General features: G+C 51.4%; 1 protein-coding gene across 1 annotated transcript in view; it reads right to left on the bottom strand.

Annotated features, from left to right (window-relative positions):
- Positions 1-681: 681 nt before the first annotated feature.
- Positions 682-21,183, bottom strand: part of LOC135889361 (zinc finger protein 93-like) — a 419,634-nt gene continuing 399,132 nt past the window's right edge. The window contains exons 7-8 of the mRNA XM_065417225.1: positions 8,101-8,214; positions 682-1,758 (exon numbers count right to left, since the gene is read on the bottom strand). Of these exons, the coding sequence (XP_065273297.1) occupies positions 719-1,758; positions 8,101-8,214 (1,154 nt within the window). The 3' untranslated portion in view covers positions 682-718. The remainder of the gene's footprint in view (positions 1,759-8,100; positions 8,215-21,183) is intronic.

Here is a 21,183-nt window from a genome sequence, read left to right on the forward strand (position 1 = left end):
AGGGGGATTGGGATGGTGATGGGGAATAATGGAATCCCTCTGCCTTACCCTATCTTCTTCTGTTGTTACAGAGGCGAAATAACATTTTCCCCTATCCCTGCCATTTGTTATAGTTCAATATATTTTAAGTGAGGAAAATGGTAGTAAAAATATCTGCTCTCCAGCACAACCTGAAGCAACATGAGAACAACTGGGAATGAAACAATTTGTTCCCCAAGGGGGAACTTGATGACTAACAATTGCTTTGAAATGGGGGAACAGTATAACTGTGATGCTCAGGGTTTGTTTAGACTAGGAAAAGTGATGGAGTTTAGGTCAGGTCAAGGGGAAAGCTAATGCCAACCACTGCACCTGGGCTGCATCTGCACTACAACTATAATTGTCTTTTTACACCAAGATCACTAACTTAAGCAGCGAACGACATGTACAGTCCTAGTGGATGTAAGGCACAGGTAGTTTTTGCCTCAGTGTAGCTTGTTGGGATCAAACCTCTCCCTCAACATTCCTGGCTGGAGGGACACACACTCCTATGACTCAAAAGGAAAGGAGTTGATAGAAATGATCACAGGACTGACCCCAAAGAAGGGTGAGCTGCAAAAGGCAGAAGCAGGCAACTCATTTGAGGGAGCTGAGAGACTACGGTGAAGATGGTGCAAAGATCACTATGTGCAAATTAGCAAATGTGATTTAATAAAAAAAAAAAAATCTTTGGCCAGCCCTAGTCAAGGCATTTATTACAGTTCTCTCTCATATGGATTTTCTGATGCCTGATAAGGTTTGAGCTGTGATTGAAGCTTTTCCCACATTCAGAGCATGTGTAGGGCATCTCTCCTGTATGGATTCTCCGATGTGTGATAAGGTGTGAGCTCCGACTGAAGCATTTCCCACACTCAGAGCATGTGTAGGGCATCTCTCCTCTGTGGATTCCACAATGTCTGATAAGGTGTGAATGCTGATTAAAGCTTTTCCCACACTCAGAGCATGTGTAGGGCGTCTCTCCTGTGTGGATTCTACAATGTGTGATAAGGTTTGAGTTCCGATTGAACCTTTTCCCACATTCAGAGCATGTGTAGGGTGTCTCTCCTGTATGGATTCTCTGATGTGTGATAAGGTTTGAGCTATAATGGAAGCTTTTCCCGCACTCAGAGCATGTGTAGGGTGTCTCTCCCGTGTGGATTTTCTGATGTCTATTAAGGTTTGAGCGCTGATTGAAGGTTTTCCCACACTCGGAGCATGTGTAGGGCGTCGCTCCTATGTGGAGTCGCTGATGTGAGATGAGGGTTGAACTATCAGTGAAGCGTTTCCCACACTCAGAGCATCCATAAGGTTTCTCACCCGTGTGAATTCTCTGATGTTTGAAAAGGTTTGAGCTCCAACTGAAGCGTTTCCCGCACTCAGAGCATGTGTAGGGTTTCTCTCCTGTGTGGATTCTACAATGTGTGATAAGGGCTGAGCTCCGACTGAAGCTTTTCCCACACTCATGGCATGTGTAGCGTTTCTCTTCCAAGTTGATTCTCTCACGTGTAATAAGGTCTGTGTGGCTACTCAAGTTTTCCTCTGGCCTCTGCTGAGTCTCACAGGCTTTTGCTTTTCCTGGGAGTGCACAACTCCCGGAAACATTCCCTTTGGATCTTCCTGATAACGTCCCATGTGGTTCTACTTGCTCAGCATCCTCCTGCCAGGGTTTCTCTTCCTCATTCTCACTCACCATCCCATCACCTGATGGGTGACAGAGAGAATCCAGATGTAGGTCACTCCCTGTGCCGGAGAGAAAGGAAATCTCAGAGACAGGAATGGTAAAAGGGATGAACAAACCAAAATATGTGTGAGAGAGATCAAATGTATCAGGAGCAGATTTTCTCCAAACCCTTCCCCAGAGGACAGAGGAAGGGATCAGTTTTGGTCCGCATCTCACCAGGACACTCAGGGGAAAGCGAGATCGGGGAGGGACGTGCTGCCAGTTGTCAGTCAGAAAGGACAGTTACCTGTTCCGTAACTGGCATTCGAGATGTGTTGCTCATGTCTATTCCACAGTAGGTGTGTGTGCTCGCCACGTGCACCGGTGCCAGAAGTTTTTCCCTCAGCAGTACCCGTGGGGGGAGCGCTGCTGCGACCCCTGGAGTGGTGCCTCTATAGCGCGCTATAAGGGGAGCCGTGCGCTCCCCCCACCCTCAGTTCCTTCTTGCCGGACCAACTCCGACAGAGGGGAAAGAGGGCGGGATGTGGAATAGACATGAGCAACACATCTCGAAGAACGCCAGTTACGGAACAGGTAACTGTCCTTTCTTCTTCGAGTGCTTGCTCATGTGTATTCCACAGTAGGTGACTGCAAGCTATGTCTGATGGAGGTGGGTAGGAGTTCACAGATTCTCTGGCTGAAGCACAGCTCTACCGAAACCAGCATCATCCCTGGCGTGGGAGACAATCACGTAGCGCAAGGTGAACGTGTGCACTGAGGACCAGGTAGCGGCTCTACAGATGTCCTGGATATGGACATGGGCCACAAAGGCTGCCGCCGAGGCCTGAGCCCTTGTCGAATAAACCCTTACGATAGGTGGTGCGGGAACCCCTGCTAGGCTGTAGCATGTGTGGAGGCACAATGTAACCCACCGGGAAAGCCTCTGGGTGGAGATCGGTTGACCCTTCATGCGCTCAGCTGAAGCAACAAAGAGTTGCTGAGACCTGTGGAATGGCTTAGTCCGATCCAGATAAAAAGCCAGTGCTCTGCGCACATCGAGCGTATGGAGGCGACGTTCCTCGTTAGAGGCATGAGGTTTGGGGCAGAGGATAGGCAGGAAGCTGTCCAGGCCCATGTGAAAAGCGGAGACCACCTTAGAGAGGAATGCTGGTTGTGGGCGGAGCTGAACCTTGTCCTTGTGAAAGACTGTGTAAGGGGGGTCGCAGGTCAGGGCCCTAAGCTCCGAGACCCGCCGGGCTGACGTGATGGCCACGAGGAAGGCTACCTTCCATGAAAGGTGAGACCATGAGCATGTGGCCAGGGGTTCGAACAGGGGCCCCGTGAGGCGGGATAACACCAAATTTAGATCCCACTTAGGAATGGGGCTCTAGCATAAGGAAAGGACCTGTCTAGCCCTTTGAGGAAATGCCTGGTCATGGCATGGGAGAAAACCGAGCAGCCCTGGACCAGCGGATGGAACGCCGAAATAGCCGCCAGGTGCACCCTGATGGAGGAAGGGGTCAGGCCTTGAGTTCTAAGGTGAAGAAGGTACTCGAGGATAAGTTGGAGCGGGGCAGACATTGGGGAAGTACCCCGCTCGCCCGCCCACCTGGAGAACCTGGACCACTTCACCAGGTAGGCTCGGCGCGTGGATGGCTTTCTACTTTCGAGGAGGATATGCCTGACCCCTTCCGAACACCTTCTCTCCTCCGCATCTAGCCATTGATCAGCCACGCTGTCAAATGGAGGTTGGACAGATTGGGGTGGAGGAGGCGGCCCTGGTCCTGGGAGAGTAGGTCCAGGTGGAGTGGCAACGGCCGCGGAGGGGCCACGAGCAAGCCCAGGAGGGTCATGTACCAATGTTGCTGGGGCGATCAGGACGACGCACGCCTTGTCCGTTTTCACTTTCTCCAGGACCTTGCCAATGAGGGGAAATGGGGGGAAAGGCGTAGAGGAGTTGACCCGACCAGGATAGGAGGAAGGCATCTGAGATCGCGTTCCTCCCGCCCTTCCCCCGGAACAGAACCTGTGGCAATGGCAGTTCTGTTGGGTCGCAAACAGGTCTACTTGGGGAGTGCCCCACACTCAGAAGAGCTGGTGAGCGACCACTCGTGTTGGGAGGAGAAAACCCTGCTCAAGCGATCGGCCTGTGTGTTGTTGATGCCCGGCAGGTGGAAAGCCTTTAGGCAGATGTCATGGGCTATACAGACCTCCCATAGGCTGAGGGCTTCCAGGCAGAGGGCCGAGGACCTCATCCCACCTTGCCTGTTGATGTAAAACATCATGGCGGTGTTGTCCGTGAGTACTCTGACCACCTTGCCGTGCAGCAGTGAGCTGAACGCCATACAGGCTAAGCGTATCGCCCTAAGTTCCCTGACGTTTATGTGAAGGGACAGCTCCGCAGCTGACCACATCCCTTGGGTCTGTGAGTTCCCTATGTGGGCCCCCCAGCTCAAGTCCGACGCGTCAGACACTAGGTCTAGTGATGGGGTTGGGTCCTGGAAGGGAACTCCCTGGAGCATATTGGCCGGGCAAGACCACCATTGTAGCGTGGCGATCATCTGCGCCAGTACGAGAGGACCGTGTCCAGTTTGTCCCGGGCTTGGGAGAACTCTGAGGCCAGCCAGAGTTGGAGGGGCCTCATCCGAAGCCTGGCATGGCGGACCATGTACATGCACGCAGCCATGTGGCCCAGGAGCTGCACGCATGCCTTGGCCGTGGTGACGGGGAACTCTGTGACTGAGGCTATGAGCCCCTTCAGGGTCTGGAACCTGTCCAGGGGAAGGGAGGCTGTGGCCTTGGAGGCATCCAGGAGAGCGCCTATGAATTCTATGTGCTGCACCAGAGCCAATGTTGACTTGGCCTCATTTACTAGGAGGCCTAGGTTGGAACACGTAGCCAAGAGCAGGTCCACGTGGTTCTGTACCTGGGACCGCGAGCTGCCCTTGAGCAGCCAGTCGTCAAGGTAGGGGAATATCTGTACCCCTCGGCATCTGAGGTAGGCTGCCACTACCGCCATACACTTTGTGAATACCCTGGGCATGGTAGACAGGCCAAACGGGAGGACCGTAAATTGGTAGTGGTCCTGTCCCACTAGGAAATGGAGGAAGCGTCTGTGCCCCTCGAATATATGGATATGGAAGTATGCGTCCTGAAGGTCCAGAGCTGCATACCAATCACCAGGGTCCAGAGCGGGTATGATACATGCCAGAGAGACCACGCGGAGCCGGCATTTTGCCATGAACCGATTGAGGTCTCGCAGATCCAGGATGGGCCTGAGCCCCCCTTTCGCCTTGGGGATCAGGAAGTAATGTGAGTAAAACCCTTTCCCCCGGAACTCCCCCGGAACCTTCTCCACAGCTCCCAAGCTGAGGAGCCGACCCACTTCCTGCTGTAGCGGGGTAAATGCGACGGATCCCCCTTGCCGTCCGAGGGAGGGGGGTGGGAGGGCGGGGGTGAGACAAATTGTAGCGTGTAACCCTGGGAAATGGTGTTGAGGACCCATCGGTCCGATGTTATTCGGGACCATTCCGTAAGGAACGCACACAAGCGGTTGCTGAAGACAAACTTTATTGGTAAGAGGGTTCTCTCGGGGGTCACCGGGGTACCCTCCTGCAACCAGTCAAAAATGCCTCTTGCCCTGCTGCTTGCCCCTGGAGGGCCCAGGCTGTGGGGCAGAGTGAGACTGCCTCTGAGGTCACCTCTTTTGGGTCTTGGACCTCTTGTAGGCGGGCTCGAATCTCGGCTGGGGCGCAGGGACGGAGGCCGCGTCTTAGGCTTTTCCTTGGGCAGGACATAGAGCCCGAGGGTTTGTAGGGTAGTACGTGAGTCCTTCATGCTATGGAGCCTCACGTCTGTTTGTTCTGCGAACGGGTCCTTGCCGTCAAAGGGAAGATCCTGCAGCACAGACTGCGCCTCCGCGGAGAGCCCGGACAGCAGTAGCCACGATGCCCTGCGCATGGACCCGGCCGAGGCCATGGACCGAGCAGCCGTGTCAGCTGCATCCGCCGCCGCCTGCAGAGCAGCCTTCGCGGCGGCGCCCTCCTCCACCAGCACCTTAAAATCCTTCCTTTTGCATTCTGGGAGGGAGGGCTCGAATTTCGGCAGTGACCCCCACAAGTTAAACTCATAACGACTGAGGAGGGCCTGGTGGTTGGCCACCCGGAGCTGGAAGCTGGCCGACGAATAAAGCTTCCTGCCAAACAAGTCCAGTCTTTTAGAGTCTTTATTTTTGGGTGTGGGTCCCAGTTGACCCTGTCTTTCCCTATGATTTACGGACTCCACCACTAGGGAGTTGGGGGCCAGGTAGGTATAAAGGTATTCATGCCCTTTCGTGGGTACAAAGTATTTGCGCTCTGCCTTTTTCGATATCGGCGCAAGGGAGGCCGGCATTCACCAGAGGGCATTGGAGATGTTTGGCCCTCCTGCTGCACGAAGGGGTGGCTCTCTGCCCGGTACCGAGGACGAGAGCACGTTAAACAGTGAATCTGAGGGTCCCCTCCATCTCCTCAGCTTGGAGTTGGAGACTGGATGCTACTCGCTTTAGTAGCTCCTGATGAGCTCTGAAATCCTCCTGCGGTGCGGAGGGGGGAGAGGCTGCAATTTTGTCATCCGGTGCGGGGGAGGGGGCCGGTACGGGGCTCTGCATGTCGGCCGGTGCCACGGGATCCACCCCTTGGTCGGACTCCTTGTGCGGTGCCGAGGATCCATGACCTGCCGATCTATCCATTGGAGGTCTGGATAGTGCGGCTGAAGGAGCCTCTGATGCCCCTGCTATTGACCGAGGGCCTTGCTGGGCGTGTACGGGGGGCCAGGGGGTCCACTGGCACCACTGGCCTTGCCACGGGGGCCCTTGCCATTGACTCTGGTGCAGCACTGGCGGCACCAGCTGGTCGGGTTGGCCCGGCTGAGTTGTAGGGCGCCACGTGGAGGTTGAGGTCGGGGTTACCAATGACCTCTAGGTGCCGTGGGAGCGGTACGAGCTGTGGTACTGAGAGCGACGTCTGCCACGGGACCGGGACTCCGACGTTGATGAACAGTGCCACCTCGAGCTGCTACTCCTCGAGACGCTTCAACGCCTGGATCCGCGACGACGGGGAGCTGGCGATCCCCGCCGGAAGCCGTGGGCACGAGACAGCTGGAGCGTGACCGGCGACGGTGCCCAGGTCGGGAGCGGCTTCGGTAGCTCCGCCGGGAATGGGAACGTCTACGGCGTCTGCCCCTGTCCCGCCGACACTCTGTACTCGGCGTGGAGCAGTGCCTGGAACTCTGCTCCGACAGCACCCGACCAGACAATCTGTTGGGCGACGAAAGCGGAGGCTGGAGGCTGTGTCCTGACAGGACACTGATTGGCGAGCGGGCCCAAGAGCGATCCCGACCGGGATCTGCGTCGGGTTGGTGTCGACTGATGAGAGCCCAGCGGCGGCTTGCCTCTAGAGCAGTGCCCCGGGCACCTGCAGAGTCATAATGTCTTTGGCCGCCTGCAGGGCCTCCAGCGTCGAAGGCATGCGGACGTTTGGAGAGGCCTGAGTCGACGCAACCGGGCTGCTCCGCTCAACCTGAGTTGGAGCTCTGGAGCCCAGGGGGGAACTGGGGCTGCCCGACGCGGGTCTAGCCTCACCCCTTGCTTTCTCTCGACGCCTCTGAGAGGACGGGGCCTTTCTCTGCTTCTTGGACGGGGAGTGGTGCCGGCCACCGGAAGGTGCCGGGAGATCGCTGCACACTGAAGATGAAGTGCCCGGTGCAGATTCTGCTCGGCGCACCGGGGTTAGGGCCAGCGCCAACTCCATGAGAAGGGCCCAGAGTCTCTCTTTTTTAGTTCTGGGTTTAAAGGACCTGCAGATCTTACAGCGGTCACTGATGTGAGATTCGCCCAAGCAGCAGAGACAGTTGGCGTGCGGGTCACTTCTAGGCATCGAATGCCTGCAAGACTCTCACGATTTAAACCCTGGGGCCCGGAGCATGCTCTGGCCCAAACACTAACTAATTAACTAAGCTGAAAACTTTATTGAACTAACACAGGTACAACTAACAACGAAACGAGTTCTGGGACGAGCTGCAGCAAAGCTGGAGCAAGTAGTTCCGATGCACCATCACTGGCGGCAAGAAGGAACTGAGGGTGAGGGGAGCGCGCGGCTCCCCTTATAGCACGTTATAGAGGCGCCACTCCAGGGGTCGCAGCAGCGCTCTCCCTACGGGTATTGCTGAGGGGAAAACTTCCGGCACCAGTGCTCGTGGCGAGCATGCACACCTACTGTGGAATACACATGAGCAAGCACTCGAAGAAGAATAGGTGGGAAGCCATGAGTGACATCTGCAGAGAACAATCCTGAACTTGGAAAACTCACAAGGTCTTTGTAAGGCATCCCAAATGTTTCCTGTATTCACAGACAGTTTTTGAGTTGGTTTAATCAATTTCTCACCTGTGCAGGCAGCTCTTGGGAGCACTTCTTTCTCAGAGCCCTGGAGGTTTGGGACCCACGGCTCTTTCCCTCGTTCCAGATGCGACATCACATCAGGTTTGGAAACTGGAAACCCTACTCAAGGCAAAGAAAAGAAGGGAGGTCAGTGGAATTTGTGGGATACTTGTCACAAAGAATATTCCATGGTTTTAACCCCAGCTCAGTAACATCCCAAGCCAGCTTCCTTGGCTCAAAGTGGCATGAGAGTTATTATTATTATAAATCATATTCATTACCTTAGTGCTTAAGGACCAACTAAGAGTGGGTCCCCATTGTGCTAGGCAAAGTACAAACACGGAATAGTAGATGACCCATGCCCTGAAGAATTTACAATCTAAATAGACAAGACAGACACAAAATGGGGGAAGGGGTAGAACCCACTGTTAGAATATAGATATTCAGGCCTGCCTGTAAAGCCTATACTTTAAGAACTTAGGTGTATTTTTATCACTTAGCTAGTTACAGGGGTATAAAAACAAAGAATCTAAATCACAGTCGGCCTGTGTATGGGCCTCCTCTCACTAGGATAGTCTGAGGCCTTGTTCTTAGGCTAAGGCCTTTGGCTAAGCTGTAGGGGCAGCCATAAGCCGGGAAGCGAACGGTCACATCCCAAACCAGTTACACTGAAATAAGGTGGTATTGGGCTGTTAGAAAGATGATCCTGTCCTGATAGTGCCCATCACCACCAGATAAAGAAACAGATCTTAAGATGGTTAAAGAAAACTTAGTTTGATAGCATCCTGTCTGGCAAGAAATCACTTATCAATGGTTGTGGTTGTGAAACCCTCATTTCTGTATTGTTTTATCTTTATGTCCCCCACTTTTCTATTGTTAACCTGTCTGATTCTCTAATTGTTTCTGTCTGATGTATAATTAATTTTGCTAGGTGTAAGTTAATTAGGGTAGTGGGATATAATTGGTTAAATAACCATGTTACAGTATGTTAGGATTGGTTAGTTAAATGTCAGTAAAATGATTGGTTAAGGTATAGCTGAGAATATTATTATATAAACTGGTGTTAAGCGGGGGGAAAGGAAATTGGAATCATGTTTGTTAAGGGGGGGAACGGGAATAGGGACACAGGCAAGGTTCTGCAGTGTCAGAGCTGGGAAGGGAACACTGGGGAACAGACTATCGGCGTATAGAGATAAGCCCGACTGGTGTGAAGAGCTTCGGAAAATGCTTGCTTGGAAACTAACCCTAATAAACATTGCATTATCTCACCAGGTTGCAGCCAGACAGATTTCTTGGATCGGTACCTGCACCAGGAAGGCTGATGATGATGCCTGCACCCTAGTGGAGTGAGCCATCATGATAGTCGGCAGGGGCACCTTCGCCAGTTCATAAGAGTAGTGGATGCAGGCCGTGATCCAAGACGAGATTCTCTGGGCGGACACTGGGCAACCCTTCATCCTGTCTGCGACAGCAATGAACAACTGCGTTGACATTCAGAACAGCTTCATTCTATCTATGTAGAAGGCCAGCACCCGTCTGACGTCCAGGGTATGCAGCCTGCATGCCTCATCCATCACATGAGGCTTTGGACAAAAGACCAGTAAATATATATCTTGACCAGTATGAAACTGGGAGACGAGCTTGGGCAGAGAAGCCGGGTGCAGATGCAGCTGGATCTTGTCCTTATAGAAGACCATATAAGGCGGCTCCGATGTGAGTGTCCCGATGTCGGAAACCCTATGGGCCAAAAATATAGCGACCAAGAAGGAGACCTTCCAGGAGAGAAGCAGGAGGGAGCAGGAAGCAAAGGGTTCAAAGCGGGAACCCATGAGCCTTGACAGCACAAGATTCAGGTCCCAAGGGGAGACCAGGTCCCAGACATGAGGGTAGAGATACTCCAGATCTTTCAAGAACCGTGCGCCATCATGGAATGGGTGAAGACAGTCTTTTTTTTTTTTTTTTTAAGGGTTGGAAGAGACTTTAGGAAGTCATCTAGTCCAACATCAACTAAATCATCCCAGCCAGGGCTTTGTCAAGCCGGGCCTTAAAAACCTCTAAGGATGGACATTCCACCACCTCCATAGGTAACCCATTTCAGTGCTTCACCACCCTTGTAGTTCAACATAGACCTCCCTCACTGCAACTAGAGACCATTGCTCCTTGTTCTGTCATCTGCCACCACTGAGAACAGCCGAGCTCCATCCTCTTTGAACCCCCCCCATTCAGGTAGTTAAAGGCTGCTATCAAATCCCCCCTCACTCTTCTCTTCTGCAGACTAAACAATCCCAATTCCCTCAGCCTCTTCTCGTAAGTCATGTGTCCCAGCCCCCTAATCATTTTCATTGCCCTCTGCTGGACTCTCTCCAATCTGTCCACATCCTTTCTGTAGTGGGGTGCCCAAAACTGGACGCAATACTCCAGATGTGGCCTCACCAGTGCCGAATAGAGGGGAATAATTAGTTCCCTTGATCTGCTGGCAATGCTCCTACTAATGAAGCCCAATATGCCGTTAGCCTTCTTGGCAACAAGGGCACACTGCTGACTCATATCCAGCTTCTCATCCACTGTAATCCCCAGGTCCTGCCTTGAAACGGAGTGTGGAACGACAAAATGGCTGCCAGGTGTACCCTGAAGAAAGACAGCAACAGGCCCAGGAGCTTAAGGTGCAGCAAAGGTCCAGGATGTGCTGCAGTGGGCCCTCTTCAGCGCAAATGTGTCAATCAGAGGCCCAACGCGTGAACTGCTTCCACTTTGCCACATAGGTAGCCATGGTGGAGGGTTTCCTGCTGCCCAGCAGGACCTGCTGGACACCATCGGAGCACTGCCATTCGTCCATACTTATCCATGCAGAAGCCAAGCTGTCAGGTGCACCATCGCCAGACACAGATGCAGCAGATTGCCGTAGTTCTGGAACAGCAGATCCGGCCAAAGAGGCAGCTGCAGCGGGGTGGCCACTGAAAGACTCAACAGCCTGCCAAACCATGGCGAGGCCATGCGGGGGCTATGAGGATGACATTTGCTTTGTATCATCTTTAGCAGGACCTTGTGGATTAAAGGCACCGGCGCAAAGGCATATATCAGCGCTCCCGACCACTGAATCAAGGAGTCTCACAGGGAGACTTTGTCCCTTCCCTGCAGAGAACAGAACATGTGGCATTTTCTGTTCTGCCTAGATGCAAACAGGTCCACCTGTGGTGTCCCCAACCTATGGGGGATTAGGTTGTCCACCTCCGGATGGAGTGACCATTCATGGCGAGACGAGAAGGTCCTGCTGAGGTGATCTGCCAGGACGTTCTTGGTTCCAGGCAGGTGGGCGGCTACCAGATCAATGGCATGCTGCACACAAAAGTCCCAGAGGCTGAGCACCTCCCAACAAAGGGCTGAAGACCTGGCACTGCCCTGTCTGTTGATGTAATACATTGCGGCGGTATTGTCTGTCAGGACCTGCATGTCCAAGACCAGGGTGAGCGGCGGAGATGGGGTCATGAAGGGAACTCCTTGCAGCACCAACTTGGGATCCAGCCCCCAGTCCAGGGACGAGAGGAGGTGGCTCAGCACCGTGACGACTCGGTCCAGGGCGTGCCAGCCATGCTTGCAGAGGCCGCAGATTAAGTCTGACCATGTACGTGCACGCGGCCATGTGGCCCATCAGTCGCAGGCACGTGTGGGCCATGGTGAGCAGGTAGCTCTTTACGTGGGAAATCAGGTCCAATATGGCCCAAAAATGCACCTCCGGAAAGCAGGCCCTGGCCCGCGAGTCGTCGAGAACCGCTCTAATAAATTCTATGCGTTGGACTGGAGTCAACGTGGACTTATCTGTGTTTATTAGCAGGCCCAGGTCACTGCAGGTGGAGTGCACCAGATCAAGGCTCCTTTGCACCTGCCCCGGAGACCTGCCCTTGATGAGCCAGTCATTGAGATATGGGAAGATCTGGATCCCTTGACGTGTCGGGTAAGCTGCCACTGGCATCATGCATTTTGTGAACACTCTGGGAGCAGAGGACAGGCTAAAGGGAAGCGCTGTGAACTGGAAGTGGCGCCCAGCCACCATGAAACGCAGGAAACTCCTGTGTCCCAGGAATATGTAGACATGAAAGTAAGCATCCTTGAAGTTGAGAGTGACATACCAGTTTCCCAGACCCAGGGAAGGGATGATGGAGGCCAGAGAGACCAAGCGAAATTTCAACTTCTTGAGAGATGTGTTGAGGCGATGCAGGTCCAGGATGGGTCTTAGGCCCCCTTTGGCCTTCAGGATTAGGAAGTAGCGGGAGTAGAATCCTCTTCCTTACATGTCCCAAGGAACCTTCTGCACAGCCCCCAAGTCCATGAGCTTTTCGACCTCCTGAATGAGGAGTTGCTCATGAAAAGGGTCCCTGAGAAGGGACAGGGAAGTGGGAGGGAGGGGCAGTGAAAAATTGCAGGGTATAGCCCCGAGCTATTATGTCCAGGACCCAGCAGTCCAATGTAACCTGCGACCAGGTCGAATGGTAGGGAGAGAGGCGGTTAAGGAAAAGGCGGGAAGGATCCGGATGGCTGTCTGGGGCTTCGCTCTCGGGCGCACCCTCAAAATGAGCATTTTTGGCCCACTAGATGTTTGGCGGGTTCAGGTTGCACAGGTGAGTGGGAGGAAGAAGGGCATCCATGACTAAAACTAGCATCCCTTCTTAATGCAGAGCCATGATGGGGTTGCCAGTCTTGTCGGCTGGGGTGGCTTTCTAGCAGACTGTGGCGTGTGCATGCCCAACGAGCGAAGGGTAGCTCTAGTGTCCTTCAACCCGCGCAGCCTGGTGTCCATCTGCTCAGAGAAAAGACCAACCCCGTCGAAGGGGAGGTCTTGAATTGAAGTCTGAATCTTCTGGGAGAAGCCTGCCATTTGGCGCCACATAACAACCGCCAATGTGACCACCCAAGCCGCCGAGTCCGCTGCATGCCATGCCATCTACAGGGAGCATCTGGCCGCCGTGGTACCCTCCTCCACTAGGGTGCCGAACTCTTGGGCTAGACCTTGCGGGAACTTTTTGAGACCTGAAACTTTTTGAGACCGTCCCAGAGGTTAAAGTTATATCTGCCCAACAGGGCCTGATGGTTTGCCACCCAAAATTGTAAGCAGGTGGTAGAATAAACTTTTCTCCCAAATAGGTTGAGCCTTTTGGCCTCTTTGGTCTTGGGAATTGAGGAGGTGTGACCTTGTTTGTCCTTGTTGTTGGCCGCAGACACAACCAGCGAGCCCAGGGGTGGGTGGGTATAAAGGTATTTGAAACCTTTGGCCAGAACAAAATACTTCTTCTCGGCCCATTTCGAGGTGGGAGGAATGGAGGAAGGGGTTTGCCAAAGGGTCTTGGCTATCTTGAGAACCCCTTCATGCACAGGCAGGGCGACCAGGGTGGGCGTAGAGGTCAAGAAGACATTGAAAGGGTGTCCCCTCCTGCTCCACCATCTCCTGCACCTCCAGCCCCAAGTTCTCGGCCACGTGCCAAAGTAGGGCTTGATGCTCCCTAAAGTCATCCGGTGGGCTAGCCCTTGAGGGGGCACAATGAGGAAGATTGGACCGCTGGGGGAGGTCCTGGGGTGTCAACTGCTGCCGCGGATGGAGGCAAAGGGGTGAGCATGGGTTCCTCCACTCCGGTCTCCGAACGAGCCCCCGGCACCAAGCACAGAGCATTGATTGGTGGCACCGATACGGCAACCGAGGAGCGCTGCGAAGGGGGCATCGTCATATCCGGTACACCCCACATGCTCCAATAAGGCCATTGCCCACACTGCAACTGCGGTGCCGCAGATGACAGTACGGGTTCCGGTGCCCAATCTCACCAATGGGATCTGGGCAATGGGCTGAACTGGCCCTCCATGCCGGAGGAATCACCTTCCGGGGACCAGGGAGGGGCCCTTGAGGCCTGCGACTGTTTGCTCGTCATGGCTACCGGCGATCGCTGACCAGATGTGGGAGACTGGTGTCAGTACTGGGGAGAATGGTACCAGAGCCAGGGAGAACAGGGCTGAGACAGGGAATGCTCCCACTGCGCCAGCGATCGGGACCAACATCTGGAGGATGACCGACGAGAGGATGAGCGGTGCTGGGAGTAGCGCACATGGAGAAAAATTGATCACCATCCTCTGTATAGCAGCCCTTAACATAGCTGAAGACTGTTATCAGGTCCTGCCCTCCTCCCTCCCCCCAGCCATCTTTTCTCAAGACTAAACATGACCAATTCTTTACCTTTCCTCACAGGTCACATTTTAGAATAGTGAGCTAGCTTTGTGGCTGTTTAATTCTCAATGGATATGAGCAGGGCATGATTGCAATAAGAATGGTGCAATAATGGAGACAAGAGACGATGAGAGCCTGGATAAGAGTTTTAGCTGTGTGGATGGATAGGAAAGCCTGTGGGACGTGATTGTAGAAAGAAAATGCAAGATGTAGAAATAGGCTGCATGGAAGGACCTAGAAAGAGGCGTGTGTTGCAGCATATGTGCAGCGCACAGACGTGAGTGACAGAAGGGATAGTGGTGGTTTCTGCAGTGATACAGAAAGGAGGTGGGGGGTGGCTTGGGGGACTATTAAGAGCTGTGTTCTGGCCATTTTAGGTTTTGAACTTGAGCCGATGGCCAGACATCTATGAGGAAATGTTAGAGAGAGAGGCTGAGATTTCAGTTTAGGGAGAAAGACAGGTCTGGAGCAGAGAGTTAGATCTGTGAGTTGTCAGCATAGAGACGGTAGCCGAATTTGTGTTTGTGGATGAGATTACCAGAGATAAGGTACAGAGGAAGAAGAGAAGCGGACCAAGGACAGAGCTTGTGTAAGGCCTGTAGAAAGCTAGAGTGGGGATGAGGAGGACTGTCCAAGGACACACTGAAGGAGAGATCAGAGAAGTAGGAGGAGAAGCAGGAGAGGATAAGGGAAGATCAGATTTCAAGATGACGACCATGGTCAGTGGTGTCAAAGACAGCTGACAGGTCAAGGAGGAGGAGGATGGAGTACTGGCTCTGAGTACTTGCCTAAGGACAGGTCATTAGAGACTTTGGCAAAAGCAGCCTCAGTGAAGTGCTACAATCTCTGACTCCCTGAAACCTTCCCTTCCTACCCCCACCAGACCCTCCTACTTCCTCGAGCAACCACTCTCCAACCCCGTCACTCCAACTGTCCCTCTAACCACAGTGTTCCCCATTCCCAGCTAACCCACATCACCTACCCAACACCCTCCCTCAACAACAGCGCCACTGCCGGGCCCTCCACCCCGTTTTCCCCATTCCCAGTCCTGAACTCGCCCAGCTCACACCATTACCAGCTCATGCGAGCTCCTCTGCCTGACGCCCTCCATCCTCCTCCTTCCATTGTACCCAAACATCCCTGATTCTCTCTAATGTTAGTCCTCTACACCCCACTCCCCTTCATCCCCTCTGCTCTCAGCCCTCCCACCTATGTGTCACCCCACGAACACCAGCTCCCCATCACCTTTCTCCCCTCCTCATCCTCTCCCTTGTGTTAGGATATAGATATTCAGGCCTGTCTGTAAAGGCCTATACTTTAAGAATTTACGTGTATTCTTATCATCACTTAGCTAGTTATAGAGGTATAAAAGAAAGAATCAAAATCACTGTCTGTCTGTGAAAGGGCCTTCTCGTACTGTGACAGTCTGAGGCTCTGTTCTTAGGCTAAATAAGGCCTTTGGCTAAGCAGCAGAGGCAGCCATAAGCTGAGAAGTGAACGGTCACATCCTCACATTCCAAACTAGTCACATTAAAATAAGGCAATCTGGGGCTGTTAGGAAGGTGATCCGATCTATCACCTCCAGATAAAGGGAAAAGCCTAGAACATGTAAAAGGAAATTTAGTTTAATAGTTTTCTGTCTGGTAAGAACTCACTTATCAATAGACACAGCTGGAAAACCCTTATGTCTGTATAGATGTAGTTGTGAAATCCTCACTTCTGTATTGTTTTGTATGTTTATTTGCATGGTCTCTGTCTGGTTCTGTAATTGTTTCGGTCTGCTGTATAATTAATTTTGCTGGGTGTAAACTAATTAAGGTGGTGGAATATAATTGGTTAAATAACCATGTTACAGTATGTTAGGATTGGTTAGTTAAATTTCAGTAAAATGATTGGTTAAGGTATAGCTAAGCAGAACTCACGTTTTACTATATAGTCTGCAGTCAATCAGGAAGTAAGGGGGGGGATGGGAACAGGGAATGGGGGTGGGGAAATTGGAATCATGTTTTGCTAAAGGGGGAATGGGAACAGGGATGGCTCTGTGGTGTCAGAGCTGGGAAGGGGGACACTGAGGAAGGAAACTGGAATCATGCTTGCTGGAAGTTCACCCCAATAAACATCGAATTGTTTTCACCTTTGGACTTCGGGTATTGTTGCTCTCTGTTCATGCGAGAAGGACCAGGGAAGTGAGAGGGTGAAGGAATAAGCCCCCTAATACCTTGTCTCAAGGACTCCTGAATGAGACCCTCACACTCTCTCCTGTCCACATATGGGTGCACCTGATTGCCACATTCTCATTACATTTAGAAAGTTATAGCAGACCACCAGCTGCACTAGATTTAATGTTCAGCACTAGATTTAAGGTTCAGCTTTCTCTTTAAAGGCCAACTATTTTAATTTCTCTAAAATGTACATGCTTACTCATATTGTCCTGAAATACACTGCTCATTATGTGGGTGCAGGACAGGGTTAGTGATCCAAAGATGGGGTTAATTGCTCCAGAGGTTCCTGAGCTACAGCCCTCCAAAAACAAGCTTTTGACCAAAATCACCTTGCTCTGATAACATTCTCTTGCACACAACCTCAAATTGTGGTTCTGATTATCCCCTGACTGCTAGTCACTTGGCATCTATCTCAGCTGGTGTACGGTGCATTTGGGGAAGCAGCACCAAACAAGTTAATAACTATAGTGCTTGGAACTTCAGATCAACAAAAGCCAAAGAATGGCCACATTGGGTCAAAACAATGGTCCATCTAGTGCAGTATCCTGTCTTCTGGTAGTAGCCAATGCCAGATGCTTCAGAAGGAGCTATTCGAGTGATCCATCTCCTGCCGTCCACTCACAGCACATGGCAGTTAGAGGCTTAGGGACACCCAGAGCATGGGGTTGCATCTCTGACCATCTTGGCTAGTAACAGGTGATGGACTCATCCTCCATGAATTTATCTAACTCTTCTTTTAACCCAGTTATAATTACAGCCTTCACAACAACCCCCGGCAATGAGTTCCACAGGATGACTGTGCATTGTGTGAAGAAATACTTCCTTTTGTTTGTTATAAATCTGCTGCCTATTAATTTCATCACGTGACCCCTGGTTCTTGTGTTATGCGAAGGGTTCTATAAATATATTAGGAGCAAGAGACAGGGGAAGGAAAGTGTTACTTGCCAGAGAAGAAAAGGAGCTAATAATAGATGACATCAACAAGACGAAGGTTTTTAATGCCTTTTTGCATTCCCTAAAAAAATGTAATTGTGATCAGATACTTAATTATTCTTAACCAAGAGGGGGAAGGAACAGAAACCACAATGGGGAAATAAGAGGTTGAAAAAAATATTTACATAAATTTAATTTAATTTAAGTCAGCAGGGCCTAATGAAATTCATCTTGGGCTACTGAAGGAATTAGCTGAAGCAATCTTGGAACAGTTAACAATTATCTTTGACAGCTCCGGGAGGATGGTGAGGTCCCACAAGACTGGAGAAGGGCAAACATAAAACCTGTCTTCAAAAAGGGGAACAACGAAGACCTGGGGAACAGAGGCCAGTCAAGCCTAGTTTAGATACCCAGAAAGAAAAATGTATTAAATAATCAATGTATAAGCACCTAGAGGATAGTAAAGTGATAAGTTATAGCCAGATAGATCATCAAATACGAATCATGCCAAACCAATCTAATTTCCTACTTTAACAGGGGTACTGGCCTTACGGATCTGGGGGATACTGTAGACATGACATATCTTGATTTTAGGAAGACTTTTGACAGAAGACCCCATGACATTCTCATCAGCAAATTAGGGAAATGTGGTGTACTTGAAAGTCTGTACTCAAAGAGTAATTATTAATGGCATGCTGACAAAATGGGAGGATGTACCTAATGCGGTCCCACAGGAGCCAATCCTCGATCTGGTACTACTCAATATTTTCATTAATGACTTGGATAACGGAGTGGAGACCGTGCTTATTAAATGTGCAGATGACACCAAGCTGGGAAGAGTTGCAAACACATTGGAGAACAGGATTAGAATTCAAAATGACCTTTATAAATTAGAGAATTGAGCTGAACGAACAAGATGAAATTCAATAAAGACAAGTGCAAAGTACTACATTTTAGGGACGGAAAAGCCAATGCACAATCATAGAATATCAGGGTTGGAAGGGACCTCAGGAGGTCATCTAGTCCAACCCCCTGCTCAAAGCAGGACCAATTCCCAACTAAATCATCCCAGCCAGGGCTTTGTCAAGCCGGGCCTTAAAAACCTCCAAGGAAGGAGACTCCACCACCTCCCTAGGTAACGCATTCCAGTGCTTCACCACCCTCCTAGTGAAATAGTGTTTCCTAATATCCAACCTAGACCTCCCCCACTGCAACTTGAGACCATTGCTCCTTGTTCTGTCATCTGCCACCATTGAGAACAGCCAAGTTCCATCCTCTTTGGAACCCCCCTTCAGGTAGTTGAAGGCTGCTATCAAATCCCCCCTCATTCTTCTCTTCTGGAGACTAAACAATCCCAGTTCCCTCAGCCTCTCCTCATAAGTCATGCGCTCCAGACCCCTAAACATTTTCATTGCCCTCCGCTGGACTCTTTCCAATTTTTCCACATCCTTCTTGTAGTGTGGGGCCCAAAACTGGACACAGTACTCCAGATGAGGCCTCACCAATGTCGAATAAAGGGGAACGATCACGTTCCTCGATCTGCTGGCAATGCCCCTACTTATACAGCCCAAAATGCCGTTAGCCTTCTTGGCAACAAGAGCACACTGTTGACTCATATCCAGCTTCTCGTCCACTGTGACCCCTAGGTCCTTTTCTGCAGAACTGCTACCTAGCCATTCGGTCCCTAGTCTGTAGCTGTGCATGGGATTCTTCCGTCCTAAGTGCAGGACTCTGCACTTGTCCTTGTTGAACCTCATCAGGTTTCTTTTGGCCCAATCCTCTAATTTGTCTAGGTCCCTCTGTATCCGATCCCTACCCTCTAGTGTATCTACCACGCCTCCCTAGTTTAGTGTCATCGGCAAACTTGCTGAGAGTGCAGTACACACCATCCTCCAGATCATTAATAAAGATATTAAACAAAACCGGCCCCAGGACCGACCCTTGGGGCACTCCGCTTGAAACCGGCTGCCAACTAGACATGGAGCCATTGATCACTACCCGTTGAGCCCGACGATCTAGCCAGCTTTCTATCCACCTTACAGTCCATTCATCCAGCCCATACTTCTTTAACTTGGCAGCAAGAATACTGTGGGAGACCGTATCAAAAGCTTTGCTAAAGTCAAGGAATAACACATTCACTGCTTTCCCCTCATCCACAGAGCCAGTTATCTCATCATAGAAGGCAATTAGGTTAGTCAGGCACGACTTCCCCTTGGTGAATCCATGCTGACTGTTCCTGATCACTTTCCTCTCCTCTAAGTGTTTCATAATTGATTCCTTGAGGACCTGCTCCATGATTTTTCCAGGGACTGAGGTGAGGCTGACTGGCCTGTAGTTCCCCGGATCCTCCTTCTTCCCTTTTTTAAAGATGGGCACTACATTAGCCTACAACTACAAACTGGGGACTAACTGGCTAGGGGGCAGTACTAGTCAAAAGGATCTGGGGGTTATAGTGGATCACAAATTGAATCTGAGCCAGCCATGTGATTCAGTTGTGATGAAGGCTAGTTCAGTACTGGAATAGGTTACCAAGGGAGGTTGTGGAAGCATCATCATTGGAGGTTTTTAAGGACAGGTTGGACAAACACCTCAGTGTTGGGGGGCTGGACTAGGTGACCTCTCATAGTTCATTCCAGCCCTACAGTTCTATGATTCTATTCTGAGGAAATGTTTGGTCATTTTATTACATCACTGACCCGGACCACCCCACTAGCACTAAACCAAGACATTTTGAAACCCTCCCAGTAACAAAGTCTGGGAACCAAATACGAGACAAGAGCAGAACAAAAGGAGTGACTTGGGGGATTTTCCCTGACACTGTCCCCAGGGCAGCACACTCCCACAGCCGGGGGCACAGGGAGAGTTAGGAATCGGCTTTTCCTCGCCCTGCACCTCACCTTGTTCACTGGAAAGTGAATCTGCCCAGGGATGCTGCAGTAAGTGTGTGGGGGCAGGTTAGAGATCTGGGAATCTCTCCCCCCCCAATTATTTCTCCCACTGCCCATATCAATCTCTCTCTCCCTTTCTCCTTGTGTTTCCCATCTCCTGTCCCTCCCCCTCTGGCAGACAGACAGCCATTCCTGGGTGTTCGCTCTCCTGTGGCTGGATTGGCTCCTGCAATTGCTAAGGGGAGGAGAGATGTGGGGTGAGGAGGGGCTATTTGTGCAGAGTCAGTTTCATGCCCATCCCCAGCATGTTCCCTGAGGGCTCTATCAATCACCTGGAGTCTCTGGCTCAGATGCTGGTGTGGACAGAGCCTAGGGCTGGCCCATGGAGCAAATTGCAGCTGGAGAAAGTCCTCACCTTGCCTGGGCACAGAGGAAGCTTCACTCCAAGTCACTCCCACGCCCAGACCCCACCGGGGGAGCAGCAGCTGCTCAATCTGGGCTCCCAGATCACAATGCAGGCAGCAGCATCTCACCTAGGAAGCTCAATCCCAATATCCTGAGGAGAGAGAGACAGTCAGACAGAGACTGAGGGTTTCCCCCAGCTTTAGCAACAACTAAAACTCCCTCCCCTCGTTCACATGCACATTTACCAATGTGATATATGCCATTATGTGCCAGCAATGCCCCTCTGCCATGTACATTGGCCAAACCAGACACTCTCTACGCAAAAGAATAAATGGACACAAATCTAACATCAGGAATTATAACATTCAAAAACCAGTAGGAAAACACTTCAATCTTCCTGTTCACTCAATAACAGACTTAAAAGTGGCAAGTC

This window comes from Emys orbicularis, chromosome 15 (assembly GCF_028017835.1).
Source record: "Emys orbicularis isolate rEmyOrb1 chromosome 15, rEmyOrb1.hap1, whole genome shotgun sequence".
In the NCBI taxonomy this organism is placed as follows: domain Eukaryota; kingdom Metazoa; phylum Chordata; order Testudines; family Emydidae; genus Emys; species Emys orbicularis.